Here is an 18,702-nt window from a genome sequence, read left to right on the forward strand (position 1 = left end):
AAAAAAAGAGAGGGTGAGAGAGAGGGACTGAGCAGAGAGGTATAGACAACCCAGCTTAACATGCAAGGAGACAGCCAAATAAAAAACAGGTTTCTATAGAAAAAGAAAAGAGGAACTTAAAGAAACAGAGAAACCAACAGAAGAGTGAAGGTGTCTTCAAGAACAGAGGTGAATGTGGCTGTCAGTACATAACATGGTAGACAGGAAATACTAGAGGCTAATGTGAAAAGACCGTCTACTCTGCAGAAGACTTGAGTAAGAACACAACAAGGAGAAGGATGGTGGAACCATGTGAAGATCCAGAAGCTCTAGAATCCGCCACTCCAGAGCCTTCTCCTCTGGAAGCTTATCAATGGAAGAGGGGACAAAAGCGCAGCATGTGGGATCGATTTCAAGGATGGAAGACTTTTCGTGGGTCCCAGAACAAGGAGCCACAAAAAAAGCAGATAAGTCTTTTTAAGAAGATTAAGCCTTCAAAGGACTCTAATGGAGGAGGCATTGTACATTATCTGCGCTCAGTGTCGCTGCACCAGAAGGGAAGGAAGAAAGAGGTGGTTGAGTCAGTTGAGGTTTTACAAGGTAAGGCGAAAGATTGCGTGATACTCTGTTTACAGCTGATGATACATGGCCCACTTTTTCAACCTTTTGCAAAACACAGCTCCTCAATATAGCAGATATCAACCACTTCTATGTTGGAATTTCTATTTGTGATGTTCAAAAATAAGCAGGTGTTTTATCAAGTAATGGCTATAGTAAGACGTCTACTTAGGTATAGAATCCTTGTTTGAATGTTGATATGGTCTGATCACCACATGGGGTTAGGAATGGAGTTTGGACCTTGGGACAGATTGGCTTATGCCTCATAGGGGTTTTCACCTCCCACAATGCAGGGGAAATCTAATATAACATGTTAGCTATTCAAATGAGCAGACTTCATTATTTTCGTGCATCCCTAAAAATACTTTCTGAACTACACAGTCATAGGGACTGCGTGAGGATTCAAATCACCATCCATATCAACGTTTACATCTTAAAGTGTAAGTAAACTTTTTAAAAGTTTCAGACATGATGGTGACTCATCAGACGTTTTGTAGGGGTCCTGTGCTGAGACAGACCGAGCACTAAAACGAATGGGCAAAGAGTTCCTACAAGTGGTGTGCCATTTAGCTATTTTCTTCACTGCTTGGTCTTTATGGGCTTCATAGAAAGTCTATGGAGTCTATGCACTACTCATGATGACAGGCACAGCACTCAGATTAGCAATTCTGCCCATTCATTGTAACGATCGGTGGAGGTCTCAGCCCTCAGACCCCCACCAATCAAAACTTCTGACCTCTATTCTGTTTTTAAAAAGTTTAGATATGCTTTAAATTACAATACTCAAGCTAAATAAGACATGGACATTGAAGTGGAAGGACATTGAGATTCACACGCCCTTTGTAATTGCTCTTACAAAATGCTCAGACTGAAGCAACATCCCTGGGACAATTCTCAATAACCAGAGTGTAAGGCCTAAAATGTTATTGGAGGAGCTGCAGATATTGGAGCTATGCCTGTAACCTAAAGCACATATAAGGGATCTTTCACACGGTACGAAATAGGCTACACGATGCACAACTAACCACGGTAAATTCTGCACCGAAAACCACAGGCTACCTGCGGATTTTGATACAAAATTGAAAACAGCTTAAAACCTGCTTGAAATTCTCCATCAAAATCCACAATTAGACCTGCAAATTTTGCTGTGGATTTCAACAGCTGTGAATTTGCCTGATTCCTGCGGTGTAATTCTGTCCCATGCGAAAGGTCCCAAATACTGTATTTTAGTACTGGAAAAAGTGATACTTTTTCGTAATAGTCTCAAAAATCTGCATTTTGTAGTGGTAAAATAAAAGAAAACATATATGACTCTGCAGAGACCAAGACACTAGGCATAACTTGTGAGGAGATGGCAGGGGTAAAAATGGCACTTATCACGGTGGTTCTACCAAACGTCTCGCCAGAGGGACGTGTACGGCCTGAGCCAAGGCACCGCTAGGCCTCTACCAGGCAACGCTTGGGCAGCAATTACCTATATAGGGGTGTAGTGGACTGGAGAAGTTGTCACTCGTGACACCACCGTTCCTTCACAACGTTGGAAAAATAATAGAGTTCACACACAGTTTTAGTTGAATACCTCAATCACTGGGAATGGGCAGTGACTGGAACATTACTTCTTTAAGATAGCTTTCACCCAGCAGTGCAGGAAGAACAGTTAAGCAAGGTTAGGGAGGAAAACACAAGATGAAACCGGGCCTACAGTTCTAGTTATCTGTATGACTCCGCTCCTGGACAGACACACCGGAGGTGGACAAAACACTCCGCAGACACTCACTTGCGCTTAGTAGCTTGAACACTGCACAGCGGGTTCCTTTTTCCGCTCCCTCTCTAGGTAGGGGTCCTGGGATGGGAACATCAGGATACCTCTCCTCAGCTTCCATTCTCCACCACATGAGGGTTTAAGGTACCCCCATGTGGCCGGCACTCTCCCTCCACACTCTACTGTTCAAGCAATGAATCTCTCTCTCTGACTCCTTGCAGACATTATATATATATATATATATATATATATATATATATATATCATACAACATCACGTGACAAGACAGTTTGATACAATTTCCAGACATATCCCAGATATTCACAGACATTAACCTCTTACATGCTGCAGCTGTGCAATACACATAATACACATAACTAAAGACAAGACAATTTGTATAGTGCTCTGAAGACAGGACATGTACAACTATTATAGAGGGGCCAGATATATAGACTTCGTACTACTACAGTTCCTCCCTACTAAAAATAAGACAACCCCCGGCAACTCCAAAACAGGGTGTAATATCCGGAGAAGGGATATTTCAGTGTACTAATCCAGTTCACCTCTAGGAACACTGCACAGTTTCGGAGTGTGCAAGGTGAAGCCTATAAACACAGCTCCTATCCTCTGGTTATTTGTACAGAAAGTTAACCCATTCTAGTGTTCTGAGACTCCCCTGAAGAATGTCACTTTCTTAGTAAGGCACTACAGCATGTATGAAATGGTTTGGGCCAAGACCATGAAGGAATTTCTGCTAGGCTGAACTGAATTCAGGATACACTAGCATAGCTCTTCTCCCCAAAGACAAAAGATATGAGGCAAGTGGAATAAACATCACTTCCTCTGAAAAAGAGAATACAACACTGATGCGGTACTAGAGAACAGAAAAGGGTGACTGGCAGGAAAACAAGAGACAAGTGGAATGACCATCACTTTCTCAGCCTACTGGGACAGCTAGGATGGTGGACAGACACTGGCACAAAAGACGCACAGTAGGGAACAAAACCTCTATTCATACACATTTATCATTCACGCCATTCGCGTGGTAACATTCAAACAGGAGCTTTTAGCATATTAACAATTACTTTACTTAAATTATTACTGTTTTCTCCTCCTGCGCATAATCTTTAACTTTAACATTGCAATAACATGTCAAGACAGAGCAGTATAAACATAGCATTAAGAATTGGCAGCATTGGGCTATGCATGGAAAAAAATATATAAACTTTATAGTCCTTGGATTTTAAGGGGCTTTACAACAAAACAAGAGAATGTCTCTTACGTAAAGAGTCTATGCATTAGTATTTAAAACAGTTCCTGGGTCGCAGCACCAAGAAATGTGGGTCTTCACTTTCTGAGTCAGTTGTGTATCTGGTTGGTGTAAGGACGACTTTCTCTGGAACTGATCTCGATCACGGAACTCTCAGAAGGTCTAGCTTGTGGGAGACTGCGCACCTCTTAATCACACTTATCCACCGAATCTGGTTGGCCATGGCGAGTAGTAGAGTGTGGAATAGCCACTAATTCCTCCTCCGAGGAAGAAGTGTCCCTAATCAGAAGAGGAGACGCTGCAAGTCCACTATGCAGTTGACTTAGTGGAGGGTACGGTACTCGGGGTCGCGCTCCCATAAAGTAGAAGGCAAAGTTCTGATCCCCGTACTCACAAATTGTTTTAGTAAATCCGGAAGACAGTCCTTCACCATTAAATTATACCGGTGTATCAAGATCCAAGGTGGGTGGTTCACTTGTACATTGGCATTGGGCACTTTAAATGTGCACATTGGGCGAACAGGCCCTGCAGCTATGCCATCTCCTGATTCCTCCAAACACTCCTCCAGGTACTCCTCTTGGGGAGGTCAGTGAGTCCCTGGGCAACAGCAGCTATAGTTGTGGATCCTCTTCCCAGTAATATTGGGGCTGTTGTGGAGGATATCCCATGGGCGCTCCTTGTACTGGGAGTAGCCTTAGATCCCTGCGTGCGGGATACATCTTTTCGTGAGGATAGTTGTGAATCGAGAAGTCAAGCAGCTCCTCTTCAGGACAAGGCTCTGCCTCTTGGGGGTGATCCTGACTGTCACGCCTGAGTTCCTCAGTGGGGGTTGTTGCCCCCCTATTTTTTCTACAGCCAAGGCGTAAACTTTTGGCAGGAACTTTTGCGAAGAAGAAAAACAAGGTGGCTGGGCGCCATCTTAGGTGTCCATGTTGGAACTCACGTGGGGCTCTGTAATAGTCCATCAATTGCACATGGTCCAAAAGCATTTCTCATAGCCTGATACATTTTGGTCACTGCAGCTTGAGAGGAATTTTCCTGTTTGATTTTTGTCTTTAGCATGAGACTCAGTCCCGACTCCGAGTCCTCTTGTGTACTGGATAAAGACATGGCGGAAACTTGACTCGGAGATTTGACTTCTCTCCCAACACGCCAGAAGAAAAATTAAATTCTTACGGTAACGCAAGCACGTGGATACGGCACAGAGGGACACGTATGGCCTGAGCCAAGACACTGCTAGGCCTACTACAGGCAACGCTGAGACAGCGATTACCTGTATAGGGGTGTAGTGGACTGGAGAAGTTGTCACGAGTGACACCACTGTTCCTTCACACCGTTGGTTGTCCGGTGCGAAAAATAATAGAGTCCACACACAGTTATAGTTGAATACCTCAATCACTGGGAGCAGGCAGTGACTGGAACTTTACATATCCCAGACATTAACCTCTTACATGCTGCAGCTGTGCAATACACATAACTAAAGACAAGACGATTTGCACAGTGCATCCACACTGAAGACATGACATGTATGACTATTATGGAGGGGCCAGATATATAGACTTCGGGCCACTGCAATGTGCTGTTAGGACACATAGAAGAAGACAATCTCATCACAGACAAACCCTGCACAGCTCTTCTATAGAGAGTACAACCTACAGACTCTTAGTGTGGGTACGACTATCATTCAGCCTTAGAAACTGTGGTTTGAACCAACGGAAATTTGAACGCTTCCTGCTTCGTCCTCGCAATGTTTAAAGTGTAGATAAACAAGTCTGGATTTATAGTTTTAGTCAGATTGATATCTATTTTAGACTAATTTTATGATAATCCTCCCTCCAACTTTATTTCCCCTATATCAATAATATACCACGGGAGTCACAATAATCGCATATGCCACCTTAACCCCTAATAATCCTAGCCACAACTCCAAAACCAACCTGAGTTATAACTTCAAGACAATCCCATGCCGAGAACTAATGATATATCAGCATTTACATGGACGTATCCAGAATTATACATAATATAGTTCCTATTAAGGCCTCGTTCACACAGGCAACACGGCATCGCCAAGAGAAAATCGCAGCAATATCGCATCGTTGCCGTTTCTCGTGGTGCTACCGCGACTTTGTAGCGCTACAAAGTCGCATGTGGTGCTACAAAAATCGCACAACTTTGTATCACCACATGCAAGTATTTTCAGGGGGAAGCTTGAAATATAAGCCCTTCCCCAAAAATAAGCTATAGCTGAAGAAGAAAAAAATAAAGATGCGGCCAGGCTGACAGCGCTTCTAAGGTGATGTATGTGTATTTTTTAATTTTTTTCCTTGCAGCTAGGGCTTAGATTATGGCTTTGACAGTAGGATCTCCTACTGTCAAAGTTGCATCGCACTGCACGAAAACCGCGTTTTCGTGCGATGCAACAAAGAGGAAGGCTCCATAGGGAAGTATGGGCTATAAAACCTCACGAGTCGCAGGCATATCTCCAGACCCGTGAGGTTTTTGTGTCGGGTTGTTGCATGCAACAAAACATCACATGTGTGAAGGAACCCATAGGAAAGCATGGGCTTCACATACATGCAATATGTAGCATTGTAGCAACGCAACAAAATCGCGCCACTTTGTAGCCCGTGTGAACGAGGCCCAAATGCCAGTACCCATAGCAAGCCCGTTACATCAAAAGGTACAAACGTTGCTGTTGCACCCGAGTCCAATGTCCTCTCGGCCAAATAAAATGACAATAATATTATAAATGGCACATGGAGAGAGGGGGTGAGGGATGGGGGCACTTTTAAAGATTTTAGATTGACACCCAGCGACTTCAAGTTATGCCTTTACCAAGGCCCCATTCACACGGCCATATATTCGTGCTGTGTATTCCAGCACAAAGCCGCATAATAGCCTACAAGGCTATTGACATTGATATAATGCTGAGTTTATTACAATATCAGAGTAAAAGGATCATTTATTGCAGAAAACTGATCGCTTAAAGGGAGGCTCTAGTACCCTGTTGTACCACCTCTAACTTGGATACAAGATGTGATACGGGCAGGCAAGCAGGCTCTAGTACCCTGTTGTGCCGCCTCTAGCTTGGATACAAGATGTGATACGGGCGAGTATGGAGGCTCTAGTACCCTGTTGTGCCGCCTCTAGCTTGGATACAAGATGTGATACAGGCGGGGATGGAGGCTCTAGTACCCTGTTGTACCGCCTCTAGCTTGGATACAAGATGTGATACGGGCGGGCACGGAGACTCTAGTACCCTGTTGTACCGCCTCTAGCTTGGATACAAGATGTGATACGGGTGGGCATGGAGACTCTAGTACCCTTTTATATCACCTTTAGCTTGGGTTCAAGATGTGATATGAGCACGCATGAAGGCTCTAGTACCCTGTTGTAGCACCTCTAGCTTGGATACAGGATGTGATACGGATGGGCATGGAGGCTCTAGTTCCCTGTTAGGCCGCCATTAGTTTGGATACAAGATGTGATACCCTGTTGGGCCTCTTCTAGCTTGAATACAAGATGTGATTAGGGCAGGCATGGAGCCCTAGTACCCTCTTGCGCCACTTATAGCTTGGATACAAGATGTGATACAGGCCATATGGTATCCTTTGGCATATCAGTCCATGTTTCTTGTAACTGAGCCTCTAGATCAGGGGTGTCAAACTCATTTTCATGAAGGGCCACACCAGCATTAGGGTTGCCTTCAAAGGGCTGAATGTAATTGTAAGACTGTATAGTAATAGTGACATCCATTATGGCCCCAGTAGTAATCGGCTTCCCCATAGTGACCCCAGTAGTAATAGGCTCCCCCATAGTGGCCCAAGTAGTAATAGTGACCCTAGTAGTAAAAAGGTCCCCCATAGTGGCCCCAGTAGTAAGTGTCCCATATATTGGTTGCTCAGTAGTAATAGTGCTACTCATAGTGGCTTCAGTAGTAATAGTGTACCACATAGTGGGCACAGTAGTAATAGTGACCCCTGTAGTAGATGCAGTAGTACCGTAAGTGCCCCCTATATTGTACGCCTCAATAGTAATTGTGCCCCTCACAGAGGCTCCAGTAGTAATAGTGTTGCCTATAGGTTAGGGGTTAAAAGAAGTTGGAGGGCCCCAAAATAAACTTTTGTACCCAAGCCCATGAGCTTTTAGCTACGCCCCTGATTGACCCCAATAGTAATAAGTGACCCCCATACTAGTCCCAGTAGTAATAGACCCCCCCTATTGGTCTCTGGCCAGGCAGTATTTCTACATAGCATTTCACTCACTCAGTCTACAGCTCCAGTTTGGTGGCAGCAGTGCAGAGTCTGTGACCACTGACCTCTCCCCAAGGCATCTGCACTGCGTACACGACGGTGCACGCAGACACTGGTGGGGGGTATCAGTGGTCACAGTCTGCACTGCTGGCACCGGACTGGGTCTGCACGCTCAATGAGTGGAATTCCTCTCAGGTCGCTGTACGGCAGGCCACGTAAAGTGTTGTGCAGGCATTCCTGTGACCCTCTTGTGTGTGCAGCTGCTCCAAAATGCCTCTTGGAAGCCACCATGAGATGAACACATGTGGCTGCAGGATGTCCTGAACATATTGCTGAGCTGTCATTGTCCCTCGTACCACTACTAGGGGTTAGTGACTGTCGTATGCGGTGGCTGGATTAGTCATTGAAGACAGCTAGTTTCCACTCCGTACCCGTCCAGTTTCATTGTTTAGGACACCACTGCAAACGGAAGTGACGGTTGGTGTGTATCAAAGGCAGTGCACAAAATGGGGCGCCGTGAGTCCAAATATCCTTCTGTCAAGCACCTTGGAAATGGTACCAAAAGGCAGAAGGGCTTGTAATGATGGTGCCACCTGCTTCTGGATGGGGGGACAACAAAATAGATGCAGCTGCTTGTGCTTGTCAGCTGTTCAGAGGTTCCTCTCTACTGGTGGTCTGTCGAGGGCATTCTGAGCCCGAGCTCCTTGTGTGCCCTCACACACCCACTGCTCCCAACACCTGCTAACAGTCTGGCCAGAATGGCCCATGTGGTGGATAATTCATTGCTATGACCATTTAGCTTCTCGCATTTCAATGCACTCCCTCTGAAACTAAGTTAACTGGGTGAAATCTCTTCTCTGCATCGTAGAGGCATCTAGTGGCTAACAAGCTCTACACAAGTGGAAAAAGAGGTCACTACACACAAGGAGCCTCTGAGAGCCTTTTATAGGCCTAGGGTGGAACCACTTTTAGGGCCTCAAGTGGCAAGGCTGTTCATCTAATCACCACAACTCTTATTATTTACATATCTGCCTAAGATGTAACTGCATGTTGAGTTTTACAACAAAACGACAACTACTTCTAGGGGCGGGATTTTTTTTTACTAAGTATAAATAAAAAATCTCCATTCTGTTCCCCCTGTAACATAACAGTTTCTACCATGCCTGTCCTCTCACTTCTTCCTCCTATAACATATATAAAGGTTTCCATCATGTCCCTTCTGTCCTTCTGTAACATATATAAAGGTCTCCATCATGTCCCCCTCTCCATTCTCTCCTTCTGTAACATATATAAAGGTCTCCATCATGTTCCTCTCTCCCTTCTCTCCTTCTGTAACATATATAAAGGTCTCCATCATGTCCCCCTCTCCCTTCTCTCCTCCTGTAATATATATAAAGGTTTCCATCATGTCCCCCCTCTCCCTTCTCTCCTCCTGTAACATATATAAAGGTCTCCATCATGTTCCCCTCTCCCTTTTCTCCTTCTGTAACATATATAAAGGTCTCCATCATGTTCCCCTCTCCCTTTTCTCCTTCTGTAACATATATAAAGGTTTCCATCATGTCCCTCCTCTCCTTCTGTAACATATATAAAGGTCTCCATCATGTTCCCCTCTCCCTTCTCTCCTCCTGTAACATATATAAAGGTTTCCATCATGTCCCCCTCTCCCTTCTCCCCTCCTGTAACATATATAAAGGTCTCCATCATGTCCCCCCTCTCCCTTCTCTCCTCCTGTAACATATATAAAGGTTTCCATCATGTCCTTCCTCTCCCTTCTCTCCTCCTGTAACATATATAAAAGGTATCCATCATGTCCCTCCTCTCCCTTCTCTCCTCTTGTAACATATATAAAGGTCTCCATCATGTCCCTCCTCTCCCTTCTCTCCTCCTGTAACATATATAAAGGTTTCCATCATGTCCCTCCTCTCCCTCCTCTCCTCCTGTAACATATATAAAGGTTTCCATCATGTCCCCCCTCTCCCTTCTCTCCTCTGTAACATATATAAAGGTCTCCATCATGTTCCCCTCTCTCTTCTCTCCTCCTGTAACATATATAAAGGTCTCCATCATGTCCCCCCTCTCCCTTCTCTCCTCCTGTAACATATATAAAGGTTTCCATCATGTCCTTCCTCTCCCTTCTCTCCTCCTGTAACATATATAAAAGGTATCCATCATGTCCCTCCTCTCCCTTCTCTCCTCTTGTAACATATATAAAGGTCTCCATCATGTCCCTCCTCTCCCTTCTCTCCTCCTGTAACATATATAAAGGTTTCCATCATGTCCCTCCTCTCCCTCCTCTCCTCCTGTAACATATATAAAGGTTTCCATCATGTCCCCCCTCTCCCTTCTCTCCTCTGTAACATATATAAAGGTCTCCATCATGTTCCCCTCTCTCTTCTCTCCTTCTGTAACATATATAAAGGTCTCCATCATGTTCCCCTCTCTCTTCTCTCCTTCTGTAACATATATAAAAGTTTCAATCATGCTCCCCTCTCCCTTCTCTCCTCCAGGCTGTACAATAAAGTTCTACAAGGTTTTGCTGATAAGTTTTGTTTTGAGGCCATCCACCACTTTTGTAGCCCGCCTTTGGACTTGTTCTATTTTATCAATGTCTTTCTGTAGATGTGATCTCCAGAACTGAATTCAGTATTCCATTCCAGAAAAAAGAGTTACACAAGCAGCACTCACTTATTGCCCACAGGGCGGAATCCAGGAGTGCAAAGCCACAAAAAGGGAACCCGGGCTATAGTTCCAAGATAACCCATAAGAGACACATAGTCTGCGGCAGCACAACGATGCAGTAGAAAAGTAAAAAACTTTTATTCCTCCATTTCAAAGCATGGCGGTGGTATACTGGTTGAAATGATGCAGCCATGCTTAGGAATGGAGTAATAAAAGTTTTTTACTTTTCTACTGCATCGTTGTGCTGCCGCAGACTATGTGTCTCTTATGAATTCAGTAGTCCAGATGTGGTCTCACCAGAGCTCTATACAGCAGGATCACAATCTCCCTCTTTCTACTGGATATACTTCTCGGTATGCATTCGAGTATCCTACTTGCTTTCCTTGCTGCCTGACTGCAGTGTGGACTTATTTTGAAGCGGTTCAGAAATTAGAACCCCTAAATCTTTCTCTTCTGAAGTCCTGGATAACACAGAACAGCCAATACAATACTCACTCAATTCGAGGATTTTTTCTTTTTTTGTAGGCCAAGTGTGGACAAGACCGTTCATCTAATCACACCACAACTCTAATCATTTGCATATCTGCCTGAGATGGGACTGCATCCTGCGTTTTGCAGCAAAGCGACAACTCCTTCTATGGGCGGGATTTTTTTTTGACAAGGAGTGAACATCACATTTATCTCCTCTACAGTCCCGCACTTCTGATTAGTCCTCTAACAATTAGTGATCAAAAAAATATTGGATGTGCAAATCTGAATGATAATCCTTTAGAGTAAACACAGCCAGTGAGTGAACAATGAATGAGGAATTGTTCGTCCTTCATTTTATGCAGGCATAAAAATCTAAATATTTCATTGTGATCAGAAAAAGTAGTCTTTCATTGAAGTAATTCATCATGGTAAGTCAGCCCCATGTGTGGGTTTGATGATGCAGGAGCATAGCTAATGGTTTTTGGGTTAAAGTGCAAAAGTTCAGATTGGGCCCTCCACCTTCTGCAGCTACTTTGCCCATGGTCCACCTCAAAAATGCAGTAAATATATATGACACAATGGCTCAGCTCTAGTAACCTCTAAATAGTGCAGTCACAATATAATAGTTCGATAACAGTTCTGCTTAGTGATAGTGATTACAGTGCAGTTACCTCCAGTTACAGTTGACATAATTTCTGATCAGTGTCATCCACTTTCTCTTTTCTTTTCCATTTGGTCCAGAAAGCCATGAAGATTTCCTATATCTGCGATTGGTCTCTGCCCACCTTCCATCCTCCCACTACAATCAATGCCCCTCACAGTGTCTCCCACAGTAAAAGTGCCCCCTCTTGTGCCCCACAAAATAATATTGTTCACACACTGTAATAATTCACCAACATTGACCACCACAATAAATAATGGCTGGTTTTTTTTTTAATTTTTGCTATTGATGACTAACAGGTTATCAATAGATGATTGGCCAATCTCCACCAATCAGCTGAATAGGGGCTGCAGTCACGAAGCACAAAAAATTCTGACCACTGTGCAGTGGTCCGAGTTGGTTTTGCAGGCGCAGTTCCCATGAATTCAACAGCAGTTGCGCTGTAATACCAATCCATGTTTCTGCACTTTAGTCAGCACTTTCTGCTTCCTCGGCTGACCATAGTGCTAGCAGCCCCAGAAATCAACTGATTGGCAGGGATTCGAGCAGCGGGTCCATGTCAATCGCCAATAGCAAAAATAAAAGAAGTCCTAGATTATCCCTATAAAGTCATATAGCGCCCTTGTGCCCTTATAGAGTAATATAAGGGCACAAGGGAGCTCTATTACTTTAGAGTAATTTGCTTCTATGACAGTACGACTGACTGGTTGATCAGGAAAATGCGGTGGATATAGTTTTTCCTGACTTTACTAAAGCATTTAACAAAGTATCTCATACCATACTTATTGAAAAAATGACCAAATCTGGGATTGACAAGGCAACTGTTAGGTGGATTCACAACTAGCTGAGTGATCGTACACAAAGAGTGGTCATAAATAGCTGCACATGCAAGTGGAAGAATGTATCAAGTGGGGTACCACAAGGCTCTGTCCTAGGCCCAGTGTTCAACATTTTTATAAATGATCTGGAGGAGGGAATTGAGGGGAAACTGATCAAATGTGCTGATGACACAAAGCTAGGAGGGATAGCTAACACTAGGAAAGAGAGTATTCAAAAAGATCTAGAAAAGCTTGCACAGTGGGCTTTCGGCCACTAGGGTTGCCACCTTTGTCACGAAAAAATACTGACCATGGTAAAAAAAAGGGGGCGTGTTGGGGTGTGACTTGGGGGCGTGGCTTACCACTGCATTTTTTTCCTCCTTTATCTCCTGGATCCTGTCCAGCGGCTGTGCACATCTGTGGGATCCTGTCTAGCATGTTCTCGCGAGTAGATGACATTTAGTGTGACTCACACTTCATCTACTTGCGAGTACACGCTACAGACGCTCGCATCGCATACAATCGACAGATATATAATTATATACAGGAGATACCCAGGTTACCCCAGCATGATCCATATCACTATATAGAGGGGATATACCTCGCCTGTATATACGGTAGTGATGCTTATGTAAGGTAGATATGTCCTGTATGTAATTTTATGTACAGCTGGTATAACGTATACCACCTAAACATACAAGATTACATGAAGTACATGGTACATACCTCGTACTGCATATACTGCTCCTCCGCTCTTCTCCTCCCGACACTATCACTACAGCCCCGTCCGGACATCCATCCTGACCCCTACACATCGCACACACACAACTCTACTACTTCCATCCTGACCCCCAGACATCACACACACAGCTCCACTACATCCATCCTGACCCCCAGACATCACACACACACACAGCTCCACTACATCCATCTTGACCCCCTCACACATCACACACACACAGCTCCACTGCATCAATCCTGACCTCCACACACACACCACACACACAGCTCCACTCACTCACCCAATCCATCCATCCTGACCCCCAGACATCACACGCACACAGCTCCACCACATTAATCCTGACCCCCACACACATCACACACACAGCTCCACTACATCCATCCTGACCCCAACACACATCACACACAGCTCCACTACATCCATCCTGACCCCCACACACAGCACACACACAGCTCCACTACATCCATCCTGACCCCCACACGCATCACACATACAGCTCCACTACATCCATCCTGACCCCCACACGCATCACACACACAGCTCCACTACATCCATCCTGACCCCCACACACACAGCTCCACTACATCCATCCAGATCCCCACACACATCACACACACAGCTCCACTACATCAATCCTGACCCCCACATCACACACATAGCTCCATTACAACAATCCTGACCCCCACACACATTACACACACAGTTCCACTACATCAATCCTGACCCCCCACACACATCACACACACAGCTCCACTACATCAATCCTGACCCCCCCACACACATCACACACACAGCTCCACTACATCAATCCTGATGCCCCACACACATCACACACACAGCTCCACTACATCAATCCTGACCCCCACACACACATCACACACACAGCTCCACTACATCAATCCTGACCCCCCACACACACATCACACACAGCTCCACTACATCAATCCTGACCCCCCACACACACATCACACGCACAGCTCCACTACATCAATCCTGACCCCCCACACACATCACACACACAGCTCCACTACATCAATCCTGACCCCCACACACACACACATCACACACACAGCTCCACTACATCAATCCTGACCCCCCACACACACATCACACACAGCTCCACTACATCAATCCTGACCCCCCACACACACATCACACGCACAGCTCCACTACATCAATCCTGACCCCCCACACACATCACACACACAGCTCCACTACATCCATCCTGACCCCCACACACACAGCTCCACTACATCCATCCAGATCCCCACACACATCACACACACAGCTCCACTACATCAATCCTGACCCCCACATCACACACATAGCTCCACTACATCAATCCTGACCCCCACACACATCACACACACAGCTCCACTACATCAATCCTGACCCACACACACATCACACACACAGCTCCACTACATCAATCCTGACCCACACACACAGCTACACTACATCAATCCTGACCCCCACACACACACACGACACACACAGCTCCACTACATCAATCCTGACCCCCCCCACACACAGCTCCACTACATCAATCCCACCCCCCCCCCCCAAACACATCACACACAGCTCCACTACATCAATCCTGACCCCCACAAACACATCACACACACAGCTCCACTACATCAATCCTGACCCCACACACACCACTCCACTACATCCACCCTGACCTCCACACACACCACACACACAGCTCCACTGCATCAGCCCTGACCTCCACACACACCACACACACAGCTCTACTCACTCAATCCATCCATCCAGAACCCCACAGCTCCAACAGACACACAGCTCCACTACATCCATTCTGAGACAGACATACACTGACACATACACACTGCTGCAGAGTCCTACATTTACTTAGCCCATGGGGTCATGTGAATCCGGACTCCTCCCACACAGGGTATCACATGACATGACATCATCGGAGGCCCTGGAAGCTGTCGGCTTTGCAGGTCTGTGTTTCCCCTGCCGGAGGAGAGTTAACCAGCGCTAGGGGGCAGTGCAGGCTCTGAACATACCGGCCTGTAATAGGGCCAGTAAAAAAATAAAAATACCGGCATCGGTCTGACAGAAAAATACCGGCCAGGTGGCAACCCTAGCGACGACGAACAGAATGGTATTTAACAAAGAGAAATGCAAAGTCCTACATCTGGGCAAGAAAAATGAAAAAAGCACATACAGAATGGGAGGAATTGAACTAAGCAGCAGCTCATGTGAAAAAGATTTGGTTATACTAATAGATCATAGACTGAACATGAGTCAACAATGTGATGCAGCAGCCAAAAAGGCAAACACAATTCTGGGATGTATTAAGAGAAGCATAGAGTCTAGATCACGTGAGGACATTATCCCCCTCTACTCTTCCTTCAGACCTCATCAGACCTCATCTGAAACACTGTGTTCAGTTCTGGGCATCCCACATTAAAAAAGACATAGACAAACTGGAGCAAGTTCAGAGAAGAGTTACCAAGATGGTAAGCAGTCTGCAAATCATGTCCTATGAGGAATGGTTAAGGGATGTGGGAATGTTTAGCTTGCAAAAAAGAAGGCTGAGAGGAGACTTAATAGCGGTCTACATATATCAGAAGGGCTGTCACCGTGCAGAGGGATCAGCCCTATTCTCAATTGCACAAGGAAAGATTAGAAGCAATGGGATGAAGGGAGGAGACCCAGATTAGATATTAGAAAAAAACTTTCTGACACTGGCGGTGATCAGTGAGTGTAACTGGTCACCACGGGAGGTGGTGAGCTCTCCTTCAATGGAAGTGTTCAAACAAAGGCTGGAAAAATATCTGTCTGGGATGATTTAGTAAATCCTGCACTGAGCAGGGGGTTGGACCCGATGAGCCTGGAGGTCCCTTCCAACTCTACCATTCTATGATTCTATGATAATAGAGCCCAACTATGCCCTTCTAATGCTAGAGGCCCCCATGTTCCCCTTTAAGGTAATAGAACCCCCTGTGCCCGTATAAATTGAGCTCCTGTGACTCTATAGTGTAATAGAACCCCCCCCCCCTCCCCGTGTCCTTTCTTCCTCAAAAAAAGGACTCGTCTCTGGGCGTATGGAGCATTCTGGGAACCGTTAAGCTGTCCCCTAGCCTTATGAACTCGTAGTATGTCTCTTCCAAGGAGTAGGACTATTGGCGCTTCTGGATCAAGTTTCGGTATCAGGTGAGCTATACGTCTGAGGTGGGGGTGGTATGCCGCTACCTCTGGTGTATGTATCTCCGACCGGTTGTCAGGAATGTGATTGCACTCCAGTATGGTTGGCAGGGGCAAGCAGGTCTGACCATCCATGGACTCTACCATGTATTCAGTTGCCTTCCTCCCCACCGTCTCAACGGTACCTGCACACGTCCTTAAGAAGTAGGGAGAACCAGGCCCTACAATATTGAAGGTGTCGAAGAAAGTGGATTTAGCTAAAGACCTGTTGCTTTGGTCATCTAAGATTGTGTATACCTTGATCGCCTTATCTCGGTGGCCGACAGGATAAACCCTGACAAGGCAGATTTTGGAACATGATTTCCCTCCTGCGAGTACTTTACAGATCTCTGTACACTGAGAAGTGACTATTGCTGTGTCTATCTGCTCTCCGTCCTGTTCCTCTGCTTGGGATGATACTTGAGAGCGTGGTCCATGGTGTAGAGCCATGTTGTGCTCTGTGATACCGCATTGCGTGCATGTCGAACTGACCTTACAGTTCCTGGCGAAGTGCGATGTTGTAGAGCAGCACCTGAAGCAGATGTTGTTTTCTTTCAGGAATTCTTTGCGATCCTCTAAAGACTTCTCCCTGAAGGCTCTGCATTTTAGCAAAGAATGTGGTTTCTTGTGTAAGGGGCATTGTTTGGTAGGATCCTCATGTTTGTTCTCTTTTTGATAAGGCTTAAACGACCTGTAAGGAGAACCTGTGAAGGCAACATTAGTTTTGTGGACCGCCACTGGTGTTTTAAGAGGTTTGACACCAGGGGTAGTGAGACAAGACAATGTAAAGTCAAAACTGGGATCATTTCTGATCCTTGCCTGTTGAGCAACAAAGCCTACAAACACCCAAAAGGGGGGAAAATGGTACATTATGAACCGGTTTATAATGAGAACCATGCGTGATCCACTTCTCCTGTAAGTTATAAGGGAGTTTTTGGACAATCAGACTAACACCCCTGGCGGTGTCCAGGAATGCTAGCCCTGGCAGATCTCCTTCTGCCTGAGCAACCTGTACCTCTGTTAACAAGTCACTAAGTTCCCTGACTTTCTGGTAACACTTACCCACTATTTTGGGAAAATTATCAATTCTCTTATATAACACATTTTCTATAGCTTCTATTGACCCATAACACTCATCAAGTCTTTCCCACGCCATCTTTAGGCCTTCGCCTGGATAGTTTATGTTAATGTCTCTGATTCTTTTGGCGTGTTCAGCAGACTCGCTTTCAAGCCACTTTACCAAGAGATCTAACTCCTCACTGCAGGAGAAACCTAAGTCCCTTATGGCGTTCTGGAAGAAGGCTCTCCATGCTCTGTAGTTCTCTGGGTGATCGGTGAACTTTATAAGTCCTTTGGTAACCAGTTCTCGTTTAGCAAAGAACCTAGCGAAGTCCACGATAGCCTGGTTAGGCCAAATACTACCCGGTGTGCTGTTGTTATGCTGCGTGTTCAGTGTATCACCATACCTTTTAGGAGTTTCTGGCTTAGGGCAGTCTGTATAATACCGCTCTGTAGCGAAAGTTGTCTCTTTAAGCTGGAGCGAGGGTTGTAGCTTCATTTTTGTAGGGTGGTAGTCGTGGTCAGCACCGCTGTAGCATACCTCCTGTTCGAGGTACTGTGTCTCAAAGTGGGATCTTTGACGCTCTGTTTGATATACTGGATCATAGTTGACTTCCGCCTTGGGATGCTGATGGACATATTCTGAGACGCGCTTTTCTGCATCTTCTTGGTCTAGGTCTAACCTGAGTGCCTGGCTGTGTTTTTCTAATTCAGTGAACTCTGCGGTTTCTAGGAACTCTGTCTTGGCTAATGCGGCTGCTGCTTCTTTCTCTGTGGTGAGTTTCTCCAGTGACACCTGCAGGGAGACTTGCTTTAGCTTCAGTTGCGTCTCTTGTGCTGCAAAGGTGGACCTTACTTTTGCTGCCTCAGCTTCTGCGCGGGTGAGAACTGCCATGTCTCTTATTGAGGACTTGCTAGAGCAGCTTGCTCGTGACCTGGTCTTATACGAGGATGCCTGGCTAGTGAACATTGTGTGCTTGTTTGCTGGCTGCTTAATGTCTCTGTGCAGACTCAGTCCAGGTAGGAACAGACTTCAGCTTGGCTTAGATCGTGCTGCGTTTACTTGGGGCTGCACTCTTGTTTCTTGTGACTAAATGGCGGCCGCTGTAATCTTGTACATAAGACCGCATGGCTGATGGCGGCTCCGTCTAGTCCGATCCACTATCGCTGG

The 18,702-nt window shown here is 45.6% G+C and overlaps 1 protein-coding gene across 1 annotated transcript in view; it reads left to right on the forward strand.

The window, feature by feature from the left end:
- Nucleotides 1–19: 19 nt before the first annotated feature.
- RASAL3 (RAS protein activator like 3) overlaps nt 20–18,702 on the forward strand; it is a 61,907-nt gene continuing 43,224 nt past the window's right edge. Inside the window, exon 1 of the mRNA XM_066593254.1 lies at nt 20–579. Within this exon, the coding sequence (XP_066449351.1) occupies nt 279–579 (301 nt within the window). The 5' untranslated portion in view covers nt 20–278. The remainder of the gene's footprint in view (nt 580–18,702) is intronic.

The sequence above is a fragment of the Eleutherodactylus coqui genome, chromosome 2 (genome assembly GCF_035609145.1).
Source record: "Eleutherodactylus coqui strain aEleCoq1 chromosome 2, aEleCoq1.hap1, whole genome shotgun sequence".
Taxonomy (NCBI): Eukaryota; Metazoa; Chordata; class Amphibia; order Anura; family Eleutherodactylidae; genus Eleutherodactylus; species Eleutherodactylus coqui.